Below are 18346 nucleotides of genomic sequence, written 5' to 3'. Positions count from 1 at the left end.
TGTGAAAGAACTGCTGGGACGTAACTCTTTAAAAGCCCGTAGACAGATTTAACAGTTTAACTTCTTCTGAATGGTAATGCTACGTGTGAGACTGTCATACAATTAAAAATGATCAAATGAATCCTGGGTTGCTTCTTGTTACAGATTTGCCATGTACCATTTATCTACTGTTGTAAAAGTGCACCATCGGCAACACGCGTGAGCGCACACACACACACAGGGTTAACACATTTCTCATTTCAAAATTCCACTCAAATCTGCAGTCTTCCCTGAACACTTGAAACCATATTTAACGTCCGGAATGATTTTTTTAAATTGTTAATGTTTTCCATAAGTTTAGCATTATGCGGAAATGACGCAGACGTGCAGGCAAGCTTTTTTTAATTCGGCGCGTTTTTAGATGAAGTATAGATGTAGCTTTAGTTTTATTGATTCATTTTATGTATTTTTATAAAACAGAATATGGCAAATGTAAAGAAACATTTTTCAATAGTGTTCTTTCCAATACTAATCCAGACCTGGAAACTCAAATCAAATTCCATACTTTTCCATAAATTTTGGGTCTAATTTTAATAAAGAAAGACCATAAACCATGTCAACCATTGGAAAAATACATTTATTCACAAATGAACATAACTGTAAATCCATAAGCTGTATCTTTATATACAAGTCATACATTTATACATCACTGCATGGTGTTTGGCGTTTATCATTTCTAACTTGTTCCAAGAACACGTCAGACACAGTGATTAAATGGCAAGCGGCTGGGTTAAGATACTCCAGTGGCTTTGATTAAACTCTTGTTTTCTAAGTAGATTAATATTTTCTACATGTTTTCTAAATTAAATTAGTTAATTGTGTAAGTGCTGTAACTTTTTAATATTAAAACCTGCCAAAGCAGCTACTCAGGAGTGAAATGACTGCAGCAGGTTTTAAAAGCACAGGGTGGTCATTTATTGGCATGCTGTTTGTCCCAAAAAAAAAAAAATATATATAATTTTTTATGAAATACACTGATAGCTGTAGCAACACTTCCTCTGTTCCGATCAGATTTTATACAAATATCAATTACAAGGACAAGAAGTTACTTATCAGACACGGTCCTAATTCCCAATTTTCAGTATTCGAATGATTTCAGGCCACATTTTCTGAACTAAAATGCAGAAGTGCATCTCATTTATTCCTCCTTTGCCTGGAGAAAAATCCAGCAGACAATTCTTCACATCAGAGGGAGAGCTTTTGTTTCAGATGTACCATGGAGAACTGGATTCACCACTTCCAGCTCAGAGTAGTCAGGCTCTGAAAGATCGGAAGTGATGTAGCGTGCGCAAAAAAAAAGTCAATACATCAGAGGCAAAAGCTTTTCTGGGAGCTGGATTTTTTTTCCAAACCGCACCGTGATGCAAATCACATAGTCGTCATTCACTGGGGACCATTTTAAGGTCAACAAACAACACCAGAAATGAGTCAGCTTGGTGGTGCTCTAAATCACATCTTATATCTGAACTTTAAGCAAATTATTCTTAAGAAAATAAAGCTTTTTGGGGTGAGCAATCTTATACCTCGCCCCTTTTTGTTTCGTCTCGCGGGTCTCTCGAGTACCAAAATAGATGAGTAAATCCGCATTTTCCTCATCGTTTAATTACTGTACCAAACTGATGGAGGCTTTTTAAGCTTGAAGAAAGATTTTACATTAGTCATGGTGTAGATACTCCAGCTCTCATAGCACCTCGCATTATTTTGCGTCTGAGACAGGGTTCTGGATGCACGTTAATACTAATGTAATCTGAAAAGACTGCAGTTTTACACCAGCCTCAATGTGCAGCCACAACCCCATTAAAATGCAATGCATGCTGAGCATTATTACAAGTACACAGTTCTACAGCAGAGTCACTGATTAGTTAAAGTGTGAAAGAACAGTCACCAAAAGGCAAGATTTTGGATCCTACCAGCAGAGTAGTGTTTATAAAATCAGTCATTTACATAAAACTCTTTTAGAATTTCACGTGTCCTACTCTTCATTTAAAAATACCACAACCTATAAAATACAGAAAAGAAGGAACCTGGCCCAGCTCTGATTAAAACAGCGGAGAGGAAGTCATCTGGATCTTGTACATGTTGAGAAAGGAGAGAAAAAACAAAAAAACAATCACATTGTCAGGGAGAGACACGACTGAACAGCTTACATTAATCATCGTCCACCACTCTGTCCACTCCTCTCCTCTCTTACACATTCCTCACGTCGTAGCAGCTGGGAGAAAGCCTGTTCCAGCAACACTCATCTGTATCTGCTCTGCAGCAGGCGCGCGTGCGCGCACACACACACACACACACGAGAAACATTTTGCAGATGGCATGGAGGTCTCTTTGATGTCTCAAAAGTCTGTAAAGGGCTGTGGACATTCGCTTTGGCCTCTCAGGCCTCCTCCGGCTCGGGGAAGTCGAGGATCTTGCGATGGGCTTGGCGGAGATACTGCTGCTGTTTGAAGTAGACCTTAAAGGCACCCTTAATGGCCACGAAAGCGATGCCACCCTGCAGAAAGAGGACCCATTGTGATGCACTAGAACTGCTTCAGTACAGGACACAGGACACTGATGAGACAACTGTTTTCAAAACTTCGATTTACATTGAACGCCTTCAGTAAGTGTCTTTCTGTAAGCAGGTACTATAGAAATATCGTATTAAAATGTATCATGTGCAGCTAGGACTCCTGCCAGAGCGGCCTAATTAATAAGGAGAAATGAATGAACAACTCTGCACCAATCAGAATCGAGGATCATATTGCCAAAAGTTTGCGGACACCTGGTTACAAGTACGGTATGTTCTTTTTGAGCATCGCATTCCACAATTACTACCAATTCGTTTTTTTTTTTTAATTCCTTTCACTCATCTGGGAAGATTTTTCACAAGGGTGTTAGTAAAGTCGGGTACTGACGTATGTGAGTGTTTTAGAGCTCAAGATCTTCCTCGACAAAGCATGTAAACCTCATCTTCACGGAGCTCACTTTGTGCACAGGGGTATCGTCATGCTCAAACAGGTTTGGGTTTCAAAGTTCAAGTGTATGCAAAACTTTATAACAAAGCTTTGTGGTAACAGTTTAGAGTAGAACCACATATGGCAGGAAAGGTCAAGCGTCCCAATACTTTTGTCCATATAGTGTGTGTTTAATCCGCTTTCTGTGAGCGTTACATCCTCCCTATTTTCATAACACTAGTCATGAAGTAGCTCACCAGTTGTCTTTCACTAGAAACATTGAGCACTGCAACAGTTGTTTTCTTATTTTATATGCCATTTCGTCCAGCTTGAATGAAATCACATTTAGTGAGACCCAAACACAAGTCCAGCTGTCCTTATTAACTGTCCTACTAGCAAACCTGGACCAAAGTTTAAAAGGAAAATAAATAAATAAATAAATAAATCCCAGCCTACCAGGATGGTCCTCTGCAGGTTGGAGTTGACGCGGCTGAACATGAGCTTGCCCACGATGGTGGCGATGGTGGGAAACACCAGCGCTCCACACAGGATCCGAGTGGCTGATACATGATCGGCTAAGGGACTTGCCTCAGCAGGAATTCTGGGAACTGGACAACCAATCCCTGCAAAATGTGAGTGGTCCAGATACAATATACATAAGGCAACAACAGCTGGAGGAAGGATTTACTGATTTACTGATTACTTTCTAAGTATTCGTTGGAGGATTCTGTAGTGTATCAGTCAACTTGTCTGATTCCCCTCCCTGCAGTACTCGGGTGTATACGAGAGGTCAGATGGAGTGTGTGGAGTGAAGTGCTGACCGATAGTTAGAATAATTATAGCACAGAGCTGCTGAATTCTCAAATCACGCAGTGTTGATTAAATGTTCTATGACGGCACGGCGTGCATTCAATTGACACGCTCATAATGATGTGCTTGATGAAATGCTAACAGCTCATTCACAGGGACTCGTGTGGAAGACCAACTACACAAAGGAGGCTAATTATCAAAAGAAAAATAATAAAACACTGATATAGCAGTGTATATGGTTTATGTAAGGGGGCGATTATTTCAAGTCAAGTCAACAGAGCACTCGGTTGCACTCGATGCACTTTATGTAGCTTTATGTTGCGTGCTGTAGCTCTACATTGTTTGGTGTAGCACCAGGGTTCTGGAGGAACGTTGTCTCGTTTGTACCGTGTACCACTGTGTATAGAAGAAAATGACAATAAAAGCCTCTTGACTTGAAATAATCGCCACCGTACATAAACCATATACACTGCTATATCAGTGTTATCCTTTTCTTTCTTTTTTTTTATTTATTTGATACTATTTAACCAATGTATCACACAGGGTTCGAATGTCAGCACTTTTGTTTTTGGTTCTAATGTTAACATGCTGTGGTTTTCATTTATTCCTCACATTCTGCCACCATGTAAAAATCACTGTGACACAAGAGGAACAAGAGAAACGTGTAAAGACCTCGAGTCAGACCAGATCACCCTGCGCTAGACTGGTTTCCTCTAACAGCACAACCAGTCACGTTCAAAGTATTTCTTATAAGATAACCAATTCTTCCTAATAATAATCTTCCTAGAGCTTTTTAAAATCCTACAAAAGCAAATGTGTGTGTGTGTGTATTAGGGGTGAATGATATATATTTGTCTGCAATAATATCGTGAGTGCTGTTTTAACGATGTGCGATTTGGGCCAAACCCGAACAAAACACACCTACATCACGTGACGCAGTAGTCAATTATACTCGTGCGCATTCAGAGTGTTCTTTCACTGCATGGTTCAGTCTATTAAAATGCATTTAGATTAATCTCAATTCGTGTGTACATTATCATTTCATTTATTTAATCGGTATCACACGAAAAGTGCTGTTCGTACAGTTTTCTCCAAAAGTCAGCTATTCAAATGGATTATAAAGCCCCCCACCCCCAAAAGTGTGCATTTTTTTTTTTTGGTCAAATTCTTGCGTTTAATCGATCAATTGGAAAAGTACGACATTTTGTTTGTTACCAAGCAAATGTAGTCTGAATTTTATATTCTAATATAAATTGTATAAAGGCAAAAAAATGCCCATAAGGTAAAAAGTGATTGGGAACTGACCACCACACAGAATGTGAAGAGTATCAAAAAAATTTAGGAGTCAGATGTCCACAGCAGTTATTAAGGTACCAGCAGCATAATAACGCACACAGCAAAATATTGTCTAATTACCATTATTGATCAAACCACAAAAAATAGAGAAATACATAAACACACATTTCAATAAATATATGATTCATTTATTTTCTCCCTTGAAATCTGTCTTACACAATTGGTACTAATAGCTGGTTGTTTCAGACTATGGTGAGAGCCGGCTAACCGTTTCCCATCAAACACTTACACCATTTGCGCAGCACTAAAACGAAAATGATCAGCAATGCAGTAGTTTTTGTTCAGGCGGCTCTCAGGTGATAAGTGCATTAAAGTTGTGTGTAGGGAGGCAGCTTTTAGGTTCAGTAGTCTTTCAAATGAAATATTCGATCCAGCACTTCCCAGATGTTCTATAATCCACAGTAAGGAAACACAGAGCAGACACTCATGCAGTCATGGATGGGACTCTTACCTGGGAAGATGCTGTTAAGGATCTGCAGCTTGTTGGAATATTTTCTCCACAGACGCAGCACGTAGTCCTCCCAGCGTATCATCTTTCCCAGAATGAGCATAACTGGGATAGTGGGCAGTCCAATAAGAAGGAACAGTGGATCAGCTCTCTCCATCACGTCCAGTCCCTCCTTATGACCAACCACCTATGAGAAGCAAAAACACACAAGTCCATTCCATCTCTTTTTTTCCCCCCATCCTGAGAGCAAATTTAAACAGGTTTTTGTCCGTGAGCGCTCACCTGCATCACTGTGACGGCTCCATATGTTACCGCAGTCCAGTAGATGGAGCCCACCATGATGCCAGCTGCAGCAAACGGGCATGCCTTGGAGATAAGTCTGTCTGCCAGGTCCAGCACATACACAATGGGCCCTGCACAGGGGGAAAATAAGAGATACAGACGTTAGAGTCCTTTTTTTTCCCCTCAAAAATTCGACAGCAAAAACGTTTACTCAACAAATATATAAAGCGGAAATTCAGTTGTTCTTTAAGGTGTTTATTACAAATGTATTTAGATGACTTTAGACTGGACAATGAGCAGGCTATGTAGGTATTTATAGGACATGATATTACAAAGAATTAGAGGAAGATAAAGAATTACAGAACCAGATGACCAGACGGTTCTGCCTCTCCAGCAGGGGGCAGCAAATCATTTCTGGCACATAGCAGTTGACACATGCTCAGTAGATTCACTTCTTGTTTACTAGCTGATGCTAAACTTATTCACTATACAAATTTCAGTTCTGGCAGGAAGCAGGAATGCCCAGTTCTTACATAAGCTAAACCATAAGGAAAAATATCAGAATTCAGAACTGAATGCTGCAGCACTGGGGTTGGGAACAGAATACAAGAATCACCACCACAATACATTACTATATTGTAAGTGCCTACCAGGATGATGTTTGTGAGCTTCTGCGGTGTGTTTGCGCAAGCCGATCACGTGAAATTCAGGCAGTTTCACTACTGCATTCTTTAGACTAATGGTTTCTAACCTTGCCCTGCATAGTTTATGGTTTCCTTCGATAACATATTTAATCAGAAATATTAGCATGTCTTACCTAAGTTGATGTGGGTGTGTTAGAATATGTAAAGAGACAAATGATTAGACATTCATTACATTACAGTCATTACAATGTAATGACATGCATACTGACGCAATGGGGAAATGTATGAAGCCTGTTTCTGTCTAAATTCCACACAGTGAATCGCATCGAATGGAATGTAAATTTACTGGTACCAACTGCAGCTAGGGCTTAAGCTGATTGACTGTTGCTCCATGAATGTCTAATTACTTTGCAATTTATACACGGGTATAATAAACGTTCTCACCAATACCGTTGGGTGGAACCCGACAACTGTAAAACACTCGGAAGCAAAGCTGCAATCAACGAAAGATAAATTAATCCAGAGCTACACTTTCCATCGCTTTCTTTCTGACACACACTCACTCAGTAAGACATATTCCATGTTACCAGCAGGCAACCTGATTTCCTACCCTGATCCTAACACATTTAGAAATGTCTAGAAATGGCACAAGACTTGGCAAGCAGGCTGTGAAGAGGCTGCTGAAAATTCACCAAGTAGCGAAGCAAGAGTTTTTGAGGAAAAAAAAACAACATTTATTTTTCAGACCAAGTCAAAGCAAGGACGTGCTGTGATTTACTGAAGGATGGAGCTATTAATCCTACACACACTGGTCTTAATGAAACTCCCGGCTGCTTCTTCCCTTTTAAAAGCAGATTGTGTGGCACCGTTGCCATAGCACCGCAGACTGGCAAAGAAAGAATCAAGTGCTCCAGACACTAGTGAGCGCCTCCCTTTCAGTTCATATCCTTCTTTTCACAGACAACAGTGACAAAGCGTCTAGCAGCATTAACTCCACGCACATGCCCAAGTTACACATTACAGGTTTAAATAGGTGATTGCAGCCCTCTAGACAGCACTTGGAAATCACAGCTATATTCACTGCCAGCCACAGTAAGAACACAAACATATTCATCATGTCCAAGTGGCTAATTATGAGCATTTACCATGAGTGGTCAAATACACTGACCACTGCCATGACTCACTTAATATATACTGGAACAAGCATGGTAACTTGGGAAACTATGAAAGCATGTGTTACAAACAAGTTATAAGAAGCCCTTATTGAATAGTCTTTTAAAAAAAAAAAAAGAAAATAAATTCATTAAAAACACCCAAAGCTAACAGTGTGTGCTCCATTTACAATATAAATGCTCTTCAGGAAAAAACTAACAAAAATGTAATCTCCTAAGTATTTTAAAGCTTGGACAGCTTTTGCATTTGGACGTCAACAATGCCGCTATTTTGCAGGCCAGTGCTTTAAATGATACCTGCCTGTGCCAAGCTAATCAATATCCCTCACTGGAAGATCTATTCCTCTCTGATGACAGCGCCGGAATCTCTGCTTCTTTCTCTCCATCTAAGCATTACGGCATGGCACTGTGGGCAAGGCTGGGGGTGAGAGCTATCCCTAATGGCTATTGGAAAAAAGGAAAAGCTGAGCCATTTGTTTCTACTGCTGGCCAAAGATGACATATTTAACAATTTTTTTTTTAAGTGGGTTCAGCACCACCCTGAGCTAACAAAAAAAGAACAAACGATCCAAATAGAATGACAAAGAAATTCAATACAGTTTCTACCGCTCTTCTATAAATGTACCGTTCTTGAGTCAGGGTTCCTTAACTTTTTGGAGCCAATAAATTGCATGCAAATTTTATTACAATTTTACTATTAACTATTATTGCAGCCCGAGGGCTTTCCTCATCAGAACTTTCCACTTACAATACTTGCAGATCCACTTGTTTCTGGGTTAAGGTTTGCATTAAACTAATTTGATACACCCACGTAGTCATGCAGGCTAAAAGCATAAGAAATCAATAACCTTTGATAATTCTCTCCACTAAAATCTCTCAGATCCACTGGTTAAGCTTCATGCACACCACTTTGAGAAACACTGATCTTGATGATGGAGCATGCATTCAAAATTTATGTACAACCCGAATTCTGGAAATGTTGGGACTTTTTTTTTAAATATTTGAATAAAATGAAAACTAAAACTTTCAAATCTTATGAGCCAATATTTTATTCACAATAGAACACGTTTAAATTGAGAAATTCTACACTTACGCACTTAAGGAGCTCATTTCAAATTTGATGCCTGCTACAGGTTTTAAAAAAAGTTGGCACAGGGGAAACAAAGGGCTTAAAAAGCCGGAAATGTTTAAAATATTCAGTTGGAAGTACATCTAGCAACTAATCGAGGTAATTGGCATCAGGTCTGTAACATGATTAGCTATAAAAGGGATGCCTTAAAGACGCAGAATCTCCCAGAAGTAAAGATGGGCAGAGGCTCTCCAATCTGTGAACGAGTGCGTAAAAAGATTGTGGAATACCTTTAAAGAACAACGTTCCTTAACATCAAATTGCAACAATCACCTAAAGTACATATCATCAAAATAATGAGAGGCGGGAGAAATCTCGGTGCGTAGGGGAGGAGGACAAAGACCTTTGTTGGATACCCGTGGTCGTTGGGCCCTCAGTTGACACTGCATCATTTGTTGGCATGATTGTGTCACTGACATTACTAAATGGACCCAGGAATACTTCCAGAAACCACTGTCAGTAAACACAATCCACAGTGCAAACTGCAGATGCCAGCTAAAGCTCCATCATGCAAAAAGGAAGCATGTGAACATGGTCCAGAAGCGGCATTGTGTCCTGTGGGCCTAGGCTTATTTACTGTTTTAAATTGGAGAAATGTTCAGACGAGTCCAAATTTGACATTCTTGTTGGAAATCACAGACACCGTGTCCTCCAGGCTAAAGAGGAGGGAGACGTTCCAGCGTGTTAACTGGTTCAAAAGTCATCATCTCTGATGGTATAGGGGTGCATAAGTGCATACAGTGTGGTCAGCGTGCATGTTTTGGAAGGCACTATTACTGCTGAAAGGTATATAAACAGGTATTTTAGAGCAACAAATGCGCCCCTCAATTTGCTGTTGCACAGCATTGTGTATTTCAGCAGGAGATTGCAAAACCACATACTGCAGCTATTACAACAGCATGGCTTCATAGTAGAAGAGTCCGGGTGCTGAATTGGCCTGACTGCAGTCCAGATCGTTCACCTATAGAGAACATTTGCCGCATCATTAAACAAGAAATACGCCATAGACGACCACACATTCTTCAGCAGGAAACTGATATCAGGCAGGAATGGGACCAAATTTCAACTGCAAAACTCCAGAAACGCATAACCTCAATGCCCAGATATTTTCAAACTGTTTTGAAAAGAAAAGACGCTACACCATGGTAAACATGCCCCCGTGCTAACTTTTTTGAGACCTGTAGCAGGCACCAAATTTAAAAAGAAGATAATGTTGTGCATAAAAGTGTAAAATTTCTCAGTTTAAAGATTTGTGTTTACTATGTTCTACTGTGAATAAAATATTGGCTCGTGTGATTTAAAAGTATTTTAGTTTTCATTTTATTTAAATTTAAAAAACGAAAACCCAACAGTTCCGGAATTCTGGATGTACATAATGTTAGAACCTTAAAAGCAGACAACAAAAACAAATATATAAATAAATAATATCAGTTTTAAAATAATTAACATACATATACAGTGGGTACGGAAAGTATTCAGACCCCCTTAAATTTTTCACTCTTTTTTATTTTGCAGCCATTTGCTAAAATCATTTAAGTTCATTTCTTTTCCTCATTAATGTACACATAGCACCCTATATTGACAGAAAAACACAGAATTGTTGACACTGTTGCAGATTTATTAAAAAAGAAAAACTAAAATATCACATGGTCCTAAGTATTCAGACCCTTTGCTCAGTATTTAGTAGAAGCACCCTTTTGATCTAATACAGCCATGAGTCTTTTTGGGAAGGCTGCCACAAGTTTTTCACACCTGGATTTGGGGATCCTCTGCCATTCCTCCTTGCAGGTCCTCTCCAGTTCTGTCAAGTTGGACGGTAAACGTTGGATGACAGCTATTTTTAGGTCTCTCCAGAGATGCTCAATTGGGTTTAAGTCATTGCTCTGGCTGGGCCATTCAAGAACAGTCACGGAGTTGTTGTGAAGCCACTCCTTCGTTATTTTAGCTGTGTGCTTAGGGTCATTGTCTTGTTGGAAGGTAAACCTTCAGCCCAGTCTGAGGTCCAAAGCACTCTGGAGAAGGTTTTCGTCCAGGATATCCCTGTGCTTGGCCGCATTCATCTTTCCCTTGATTGCAACCAGTCGTCCTGTCTCTGCAGCTGAAAAACACCCCCACAGCATGATGCTGCCACCACCATGCTTCATTGTTGAGACTGTACTGGACAGGTGATGAGCAGTGCCTGGTTTTCTCCACACATACCGCTTAGAATTAAGGCCAAAAAGTTCTATCTTGGTCTCATCAGACCAGAGAATCTTATTTCTCACCATCTTGGAGAACTCTATGCGGGTTTTTCATGTGTCCTGCACTGAGGAGAGGCTTCCGTCGGGCCACTCTGCCATAAAGCCCCGACTTGTGGAGGGCTGCAGTGATGGTTGACTTTCTACAACTTTCTCCCATCTCCCGACTGCATCTCTGGAGCTCAGCCATAGTGATCTTTGGGTTCTTCTTTACCTCTCTCACCAAGGCTCTTCTCCCCCGATAGCTCAGTTTGGCCAGTTGGCCAGCTCTAGGAAGGGTTCTGGTCGTCCCAAACGTCTTCCATTTGAGGATTATGGAGGCCACTGTGCTCTTAGGAACCTTAAGTGCAGCAAAAAAAATTTTGGAACCTTGGCCAGATCTGTGCCTTGCCACAATTCTGTCTCTGAGCTCTTCAGGCAGTTCCTTTGACCTTAATGATTCTCATTTGCTCTGGCATGCATTGTGATCTGTAAGGTCTAATATAAACAGGTGTGTGGCTTTCCTAATCAAGTCCAATCAGTATAATCAAAAATTTCTGGACTCAAATGAAGGTGTAGAACCATCTCAAGGATGATCAGAAGAAATGGAGAGCACCTGAGTTAAATATTTGAGTGTCACAGCAAAGGGTCTGAATACTTAGGACCATGTGATATTTCAGTTTTTCTTTTTTAATAAATCTGCAAAAAGGTCAACAATTCTGTGTTTTTCTGTCAGTATGGGGTGCTATGTGTACATTCATGAGGGAAAAAAATTAACTTAAATGATTTTAGCAAATGGCTGCAATATAACAAAAAGTGAAAAATTTAAGGGGGTCTGAAAACTTTCCGTACCCACTGTATACACACACACACACACACACACACACGTGAAAAAGTGTTTGCCCTCTTCCTGATTTCTTGTTTTTTTGCAGGTTTCTCACTTTAATGTTTCAGATTATCAAACTAATTTAAATATTAGTAAAAGATAACAAGTGAACACAACATGCAGTTTTTAAATGAAGGTTTTTATTATTGAGGAAAAACAAAATTCAACCTAAAAGTTTTTGTGGTGGTAGTTTGATGGTCTGGGGCTGTTTTGCTGCTTCAGGACCTGGAAGACTTGCTGTGATAAATGGAACCATGAATTCTGCTGTTTAACAAAAAATCCTGAAGGAGAATGTTCGGCCATCTGTTCGTGACCTCAAGCTGAAACTATCTTGAGTTCTGCAGCAGGACAATTATCCAAAACTCACCAGCAAGTTCACCTCTGAATGGCTGAAGAAAACCAAAATGAAGACTTTGGAGTGGCCTAGTCAAAGTCCTGACCTGAATCTTATTGAGATGCTGTGGCATGACCTTAAAAAGGTGGTTCATGCTCAAAAACCCTCCAATGTGGCTGAATTACAACAATTCTGCATAGATGAGTGATCCAAAATTCCTCCATAGCGCTGTAACAGACTCATTGCAATTTATCGCAAACGCTTGTTGCTGCTAAGGGCGGACCAAACAGTTATTAAGTTTAGGGGCAAACACTTTTTCACACAGGGCCATGTAGTTTTGCATTTTGTTTTCCCTGAGTAATAAAAACCTCAATTTAAAAACTGCATGTTGTGTTCACTGATTATCTTTTATTAATATTTAAATTAGTTTGATGATCTAAAACATTAAAGTGACAAACATGCAAAAAAAAAAAAAAAAAGAAGAAAAGAAATCAGTAAGGGGAAAACACTTTCACAACACTGTGTGTGTGTATGTGTGTGTGTGTGTGTGTGTGTGTGTATATGTGTATGTATGTATGTATGTATGTATGTATGTATGTATGTATGTATGTGCTTGAAATGTTCCCAAACTTTAAAAACTTGTTTTCTTTGGACCGAATCTTCTCCTCACACCTCACTGTTTTCTCAGTGTTGCTCCATTTTTTTATTCTGCAGCGTTTTCTATTTTGACCTGTCCAGAGCGATCCAGAGTCTAACGGGTGGTGCGTCAGTAATAATGGTCCCTAAGGAAACAGTGTTCTGTGTGTAAGACTAAACGAAGCAATTTTAATTAGTAAAGAAATGATATGCCTCGATGCTTTTTTATTATTCGAATTATTCAAGTTGCTCAAGAGATCATTTTAGCCCTAGTATACAGTGAACACATCTCTGGAGCTGCTGCAGGGAGTCACTCTGTACACACAAGGAGTGGAATACCAGTCATCCTGCTACATCTCAGTTTAAAATTAATAAAAATAAAACTAATTCTGTAAATTTTAGGTGTTGTTACTGCTGCATGTATACCAGCTCTTGAAATATTTTACTCAGCATATAATTAATGCTTTGGGTATACTTGGGGCTGTAATAAAGCATAAAGCTGACTGCACTATACACGGTCCTTTCTCTTTCTGTCAGCGCTTTGATCAGTAAGGTCAGCTGTGTTTGCTGACTGCTGGGATGCTGCTGATTATTTTTAGGCTTAAATTTGAGTGGTTCATATAGCAACTACGCAGGAGGTGGAGTTGCTCGCGGGGACCCTTCTTACAACAAGCCCATTATTCTTCTTTGCCCTCACACCAGAACATCTGGCTAAAAAGAAAACGAGGTGAGCAAAATAATTAAAACCTGTCAGATTGTCAGCTTTAAGACCATGCTTTTTTTTTTTATATATTTTCTTACACATGGTAGACACAGTTATGATCAGAAGGTGTGCATCTTCCCTTTATTAAGCCTGAAGCTGCATATTCCTGCAAAGCAACAGGAACTCACTCTCAAAATTTATCCCAAATCAAATTTTTTTTTAGCAGAGATTAAAGTTTGAAGAAGGAAATGTTTAATGGCTAGGGAAAGATTCATTATTAAAAAAAAATAATAAACTAAAGAAGCCTTTATACCCATTCTGTCTCCCTCGTCCCCCAGCCACCGCCTTTCTTTTGCAAGGTGAACATGGTACACATGCAGTGCAATTTCACAGCTGGCCACAGACGAGGAGGTGAAATGATACAGGCAGAATTGTCCAGAAATAAACCAAAATGAGCCTGACACAGCCAGACAAGTAGACAAGAATAAAGGAAAATGGAGAGTGAACAAAAAGTAGGGTTTTAATAAGGCAGTCTGAAGGTTATTCGATCCGTTTGCATAAAGCCACAAAAGACTGTCTGCAACACACAGGGGGAAAAAATTGATGGAGAGAATTCAAGCAGACTCATCTAGGGGCGTAGGGGATTAATGGAATCAGTGATAGCATCTGTGCGGTGCAGTATAAAATGTCCAGTTTGTATTTAGAGTAAAAACATTTCCATAGTTATCCATAGTGTATCAATGTTTTCTGAAAGCATACATGCCCTAATGTGTTTAAATGAAAAAAAATCCAGCACAATTGAGAATCAACCGAACCATGAATAGCATTTAACCATGAACATGAGTTAGAAAGGCATGATTCATATAACCTTGGTACATATCTTATGTCCTATCATTTAGTTGTGTATACACAGACAGAGTCACTTAATGAGAATGACGGAATGTATATGCGTGGGGCGGCAGACAGAAAAAGAGAGAGAGAACAAAGGGAAAGTTAGAAAAAGTGAAATTGAAAAGAGTGAGAAACATTACAAATAAAATCAATTAAGGGATAGAGCATGAAAGAATAAATTATAAACAAAGGAAGGGAGGTAGAAAGAAGCAAACGTAGTTTTAAACAGTGCATCAGGATGACCGGACCACATTATATGCAGGTATAAGTTGTGTCCACCAGATACAACACATCATGTCAGGCAGCACAGCAAACACACTATAAATAGCTCATTGCATGTTTACTGCCACTACAGACACACACTATCTTCTGATCAGCGCCAAGTCTGACCAGGGGCTGCACAAACCTCAAACCAACAGCAGGGGTGGATTAAGTAACCTCGCCTGAAGCTCTATAATTTCCTGTTCTACTATAATCTCTCTGAAAAAAAAAACCCCACCTGTGTGTATATACACGTGGTGGGATTTCAAAAGTGCTACCAGGTTTATTGGTTGTTTGATACAGACCAAAGACAGGTACAGACCATGTTGTGTCAGCAAAGACTTCACCATGGACACAAGAGATTACTCTTTCCTAGGAAGCTTTAGTGTTCCTGAGTACACCCTAACAACCATTTTGGTTAAGGAATCAAACCGACAACGAAGCAAAATGAGAGGAAAGTCGTCACAGGAATAAAACGACTGAATATTATGGAACGTCACATTCCGATTGAAGCTGTAGAGGACTGGAGAACAATTAGGCTGAATCATGGGACAACATTCTTTACAAAAGGATAAGGAAATGAGGCACCGGTGCACATATAAAACCTCCCTGTGGGAAAGACCCTGAACCCACAGTGGTATGGTTTAAAGCTTCATAACATAGCAAATATCCCGTACTGCTCTAGTGTGCTGCTGTGTTGAAACCGCAAGTAGCCATGAGCATTATTGTTAAAAGTTGCGGAGTTATAGTCTTAATCTGTCTTTCCTTCATATTTCTGAAAGCTGGTTTAATACCTGCACACATCCTGACAATATCATAGGACCTGTGTTTTCTCCACTTTTGTCTTCCCTTGTCTTAGTAGCAAGATTTGTAAGGTAAATTCACCTCATCCTTGGCTTTCCATTCCACTGCCAAAATATTTTAAAATTACATGCCTGGGTTTACTCATTGCAGGTTGTGTTGGTCTTCAAATCATTGGTCTACACGTTTGGCCAAAATAATGGTTTAAACATTCAAGTCTCAAACATGAAGCAAATCCATTCCAGGGGAAAAAAGATTTCAAAATAATGTTTTTATTATCAGCAGTCATCTATGACTTCATGCTTTATTAAGCTCTAAATGAGGTTTGATAGAAGCCAAATTCTTCTGCATTACTCAACCAGCAATATATTTTGTATACTGTGTTTTAGCTAAATTTGGCTTTAAATGAGGCTCTCCAGGCTCTAATTATGTCTTCAGCATGCAGGCAGTGTGTGAAAACTGGAGGTGGCAAGCAAACATACCAAATATAACAAATCACAAAAATAAAAATTATAGCACTGCAAAAAAATTTGTTTTTAGTTGTTTCACGACAGGACTTTAGTCCCTGACGACAGACAAAATTATACCACTGTAATGATCAGGAATATCCACAAAATAACCTGGAAAGCAGCTATTCTAGATTTTACACAGAGAGGCACTGTTTGGAGAAAACCACAGTCATAAACATCTCTTCTACAGTTAATGTACAGAGTAGCAATGAGTCAGAGACCCGACAAGTCCTATGGAGTCAACCACCTATCCAAGTTCTCACGTGGCTTTGGCGAGGGGAACTGCGGTAACATTTCTTACCTGCCTCTTTTGCACTTTTCTATTTACTAATTAGACACATTACACAGTCATAATATCTGACCAAATGGATTGTGTAAAGGAATAGAAAGCTGTTTGTATGTCACTCTGGATAAGGACGTCTGCTATATGCTTTAAATGTATCAGAAATATCAATCACTAAAATACAAACAACAAAAACATACCGAAGTAAAAGTGACTCTAACAGATGTGTATTTGGGTAATGGATTGTGCTCTTTAGAGGGTAAACAGTAGAATCATACCCAGTTTGGGGAATACAATGAGGTACTCGGCGTTGCACTGAGGACAGGCCACACGTGCTGTGCTGTTGCCCCGCTGCTTTTCATCCACCCAGCGTTGCAGGCAGGTTTGATGCACCCACTTGGTGGAGCCACGGCATCGGCACGGCCGCACCCACTCGGCAGTGCGATCATCTTCATCTGTGGCGAAACACACCCAGCAACTCCTGCACAACAGAGGGTTGAGACAACAATGAGAAATGCACATTCTGTTACAAGGTCTAGTATCCTGTCAAAATGCTCCAGAGCAAGAATCAGGTCCAGTGATAGTAGCAATCATTGAAGACACACCCCAAAGCAATGCAAGAGGTTTATTTTTCAGTTTGTTCCAGTAATTTTTTTTTTTTTACCAGAAAGTGTTTGAAATCACCTAGAAAACTGCATACTGAAAAAGGAAAAATTTTAATGGATGTGAATCACTATTGGCTATTATTATGAATAAACCCTCGGTGATTCGAGTAACACAGCCAGTTTGGGAGGAGAGGGAAAAGTACTGTCTTGTGGGTGTGTTGATATTTTGGCTCCACTCCAGATGCACGTTTCCTTAAAAACCCTGTAGAACTAGATCTTAAGAATACGATACAAATGACAGTTCAAAGGAGTTCAGCGTTTGCACTTTGCGAAACTTCCAAATGACCTCGCAAAAGTTTTGTATGGTACGTCTTTAAACACAAGCATTTATTTCAGAATGAGGTAAGAGTGAAAAATGCAAAAAAAAGCCATAACCTTACAAAAGAAAAAAATGAGTCAACTAATAGCTCACTTAGTGATTGCAACATTAAGAAAAAAAAAACAAGAAACAAAAACGATCGTCATCTGCCTAACAAAGTATAAATACAAGGGAGGAGCACAGGAGCAGGAGGAAGCAGAATGAAAAAGAAGACGAAATGAGAGCGAGAATCATTACAGAGCAGCACTGGAAGGACAGCCCAGGATTCTGCGTCAGTGACTAAGCACAAGTAAAAAAATAAATAAAAAAATAAAAAGAAAGCATAAGCTCAGCATCACAAAGAGAAACTCCGTAGAGTGAAAAAACAGAAGAAAGATGTGAGGAAACTTGAGGACACAAAAGAAAACCCATTAAATTCATCAAGGCAGATTTGGCCAGCACTGTGGCCTGCCACTTCATAAGTGCAATTTCCTGCCTTAACAAACATCCATCAAATAAAAAATAAAAGGAAATTTCCACAAAATAACCCAGAAAGCACAGCTATTCTGGATTTTACACAGAAAAGCACCATTTCCAGAAAACGTTATCACGAACTGAATTCTACATTCAGTGTAGCAGAGACCTGACAAGTCCTTTGGAGTCAAACCCGTGGCTCACATGGCTTTGGAGTGGGGAACTGAGGTAACATTGCTTACTTGCCTCCTTAGCTCTTTTTATTATTAACTCATAACACAGCAATAACATCTAACCAAATGGATTGTATAAAGGTACAGAACGCTGATTTGGCAACGTTTATATCTGGCAAACCAAAGAAAAATAAACTCTATAAACCATCATTAAAACTTCTAAACTAATATCAACCAACAGTACAGAGGATTACACAAACTGCTTTAATTCCTTTTAAACAAATTCAATAGATGATATCATTTGGGAGGAAGAAAAACAAAAATCAAAAAACATCCACACTTACACTAACTTTTACACCTCACATTTCTGCAACCATCTTAGTAGATCTTCTCAAGGGAC

At 39.5% G+C, this 18346-nt stretch overlaps 1 protein-coding gene across 2 annotated transcripts in view; it reads right to left on the bottom strand.

Moving 5' to 3' along the window:
• Positions 1-598: 598 nt before the first annotated feature.
• Positions 599-18346, bottom strand: part of marchf5 (membrane-associated ring finger (C3HC4) 5) — a 33915-nt gene continuing 16167 nt past the window's right edge. The window contains exons 2-6 of one of the 2 annotated variants that reach the window (XM_083538465.1): positions 16615-16817; positions 5872-6002; positions 5593-5776; positions 3432-3583; positions 599-2533 (exon numbers count right to left, since the gene is read on the bottom strand). In XM_083538465.1, the coding sequence (XP_083394591.1) occupies positions 2417-2533; positions 3432-3583; positions 5593-5776; positions 5872-6002; positions 16615-16817 (787 nt within the window). In that variant the 3' untranslated portion in view covers positions 599-2416. Of the gene's footprint in view, positions 2534-3431; positions 3599-5592; positions 5777-5871; positions 6003-16614; positions 16818-18346 lie in introns of both variants that reach the window. The other variant, XM_083538464.1, reaches the window with a different exon arrangement.

This window comes from Silurus aristotelis, assembly GCF_946808225.1.
Source record: "Silurus aristotelis genome assembly, chromosome: 4".
Lineage (NCBI taxonomy): Eukaryota > Metazoa > Chordata > Actinopteri > Siluriformes > Siluridae > Silurus > Silurus aristotelis.
The sequence above is the reverse complement of the archived record's forward strand: the minus strand, read 5'-3'. Positions and strand labels throughout refer to the sequence as shown.